Source organism: Vitis riparia, chromosome 15 (genome assembly GCF_004353265.1).
Source record: "Vitis riparia cultivar Riparia Gloire de Montpellier isolate 1030 chromosome 15, EGFV_Vit.rip_1.0, whole genome shotgun sequence".
Classification (NCBI taxonomy): domain Eukaryota; kingdom Viridiplantae; phylum Streptophyta; class Magnoliopsida; order Vitales; family Vitaceae; genus Vitis; species Vitis riparia.
In genome coordinates, this window is record NC_048445.1 from 3,671,510 (window position 1) to 3,674,033 (window position 2,524).

Below are 2,524 nucleotides of genomic sequence, written 5' to 3' on the forward strand. Positions count from 1 at the left end.
TTGTAACACTGATGCGAACTTTATGGTTGAAAATCATTTATTAAACATTATGTAGTGAAAATTATTCTTCAGCCTTTGGACGATGATTGTCAGCATGATATAGATTGCAAAGGTTAGAAGATTAAATTAATTAATGGGATGTTTGGATAGAACTGTGGAAGGTGGGTCTCATGCTTTCTAACGTATTCATGTATAACTTGGAAGAATAGGGACTTACATAACAATTTAACTTTCCCAAACATACCCTAGTATCAGTATTCCCAACGGGAAAGTTGTCTTGTTTTTTGGGGTGATGACTGTTAGAACATTTAAAGGTTAAATATATAGAACATTTGGATAAAAATTAATTTGGAAAGTGGGTTTCATGAATGGTTTGGTGGGACTTTCCAAATTAAGTTCAATGGCTCCATGAAAGCTAAGTAGAGAAGACTGATATCCATGTGGGGTTGCAGTCTAATTTCATCTATCAATGGATATGTATTTGATTTGGTGTTGAATAGCTTAAAGATATATGGTATGGCTGAAAGGGGGAAACTCTTCAGAATGACACAAGGGAGCTGTGAGGGGTTGAGAGTTGATTCCAGCCTTACTTTTGAGGTTTTTTGGAGAGTAAACTGTATGCTAAAAAAAGGGCCAATTCTCCTGAAACACTCCAGGAGATGATACCAATCTTAGGAGCGAGTTTTTTTATTTTATTTTTATGCCGTAGGAGCAATCTGAATCGGATGCTTTTTTTTTTTAATTTTTTTATTCCTCTTTCTTTCTGAATATTGTTTGCCGATTTGTTTTGAGCAGTAGTATCAGGGTTTTAGATGTCTTTTGCATTTTTTTGGGTGCAGAAGTTATAAATAACAAGTGCCTGAAACTTATTTTTCTGTGTCCATTCCTTGGTCTCTTTCTTCGTTTCAGATTAAGTATTTGGGCGAGTAGCTCCAGATTATTTCTGTTCCATTATGGCAAACCAGCCTGCCCCAACCCGCCCATGGATCCGCTTGGGTTCCATGAGGCCCGTAGCGCCTGCACCAGCGCCTGCAGCTGCGTCCGCAGCTCCTGAGGCTCAGCCTCAGGCACAACCTCAGCCTCCTGCAGCTCGACCTATTGTTCGACCCTCATTTGGTCAGGTATTTAGGCCCACAACCCAGCCTCAGCAGCCACCTTTCCGGGTTGGGAATGTATCAGTTCCAACTTCTCCGATTCAGAAAACTACCACATCCGTGCCAACATCTCCGGTAGTCGCGAAACCTTACGGTACTTCATCAGTGCCAACATCTCCAGTCCAGAAAGTGGTCACAACTAGTGCTTTTCCAGCCACAACATTGTCTTCCGTGCCAACATCTCCAGTTCCAAAATCTCCCAAGACCTCTGCCTCCTCCTCTTCAGTGCCAACTTCCCCCACAACCAAAGTCATCTCAACCATTCCTCCCATCACCACCAGTACCACCACTGTTATCACCGAATCGATCACAGTACCGGCCCAGGCACCAGAACCCCCACAGGCACAAGCACCATCACCGGGACGGGCACGGGCACGGGCATTGGCACCAGCCCCACTATTGTCCAAGCTTTCAGCACAAACCACACCTCCTTCTGAGAAAGTCAAACCACATGCTCCTCCCCCATCTCCTCTAACTCTGCCTCCTGCCCAGCCAAAACCCGCTCCTGAGCCGATTGAGCAGAAGACTGTGGTCATCGAAAAGCCCAAGTCACCATTCAGGCCCTCCATTGGTGGACTGCAAAGTAATGTGGGCGACTCTGTGAAGCCAAGCATTGTCCCTGGTTACGAGAAGCGTGAGCCGGGGACCAAAGACCAGAAAGTTAACCTCAAGAAAGCAGACTCTGAGGATGCCAGCTTGAAGATCATAACGCTTGCAGGTGACAACACTGGAGCCGTAATGGAGCTAAGCCCCGCCCGCAAGAAACCCGACCCTGAAGGCAACTCCAACCCTCTTGTCAAGAAGACCGACCTCAAAACTTGGTTGGGGACCAAATTAGGAAGCGATTCCAGTAGCAGCGATGAAGAGAAGTCGAAAAAGAAAGACAAAGCTCACAACAAAATGGGGACCCCATCACCACCCATGAATGCATTCACGAACAGCAATGTTCAAGCCGTTAACAACTCCATTCTCTTCAACACCTCTTGCAACCACCACGATCCTGGTGTCCATGTTTTCTTCACTCGTCGTGGTGGCGGCCGTGGACTGCATATCAAGGACCATGGAGATGGGCAAGATAAGTAGAGATCAAACAGCTTGCACGCATAAAATTAAGCTTTTTCATTTTCAAAATTCTTACATTATATAAAAGGATATATATATATGTAAGAGAATAAATAAAAGTGACTGGTTATGATAAAAAGGCATGGGTTTTGATTCTCCATGGTTGTGTTCCAGATCTTCAGATGGAATGTAACCTAAGATGGTGACCCATATGCCCTCATTTGAATATTTATGTGTTTGTAAGTGTGAGGTGACGATGATTGGGGAAGAAATTAATAAAAGGTGCAATTTGCATTTGATTTGAATTA

At 44.2% G+C, this 2,524-nt stretch overlaps 1 protein-coding gene across 1 annotated transcript; it reads left to right on the forward strand.

The window, feature by feature from the left end:
- Positions 1 to 867: 867 nt before the first annotated feature.
- Positions 868 to 2,524, forward strand: LOC117931606 (mucin-2-like). The gene has a single exon (XM_034852590.1). It carries the CDS (start codon positions 954 to 956, stop codon positions 2,235 to 2,237), a length of 1,284 nt encoding a protein of 427 aa, XP_034708481.1. The 5' UTR covers positions 868 to 953; the 3' UTR covers positions 2,238 to 2,524.

Bases quoted from the DNA above. Each gene is read 5' to 3' on its own strand.
- LOC117931606 (XM_034852590.1), top strand. From the start codon at position 954: ATGGCAAACCAGCCTGCCCCAACCCGCCCATGGATCCGCTTGGGTTCC.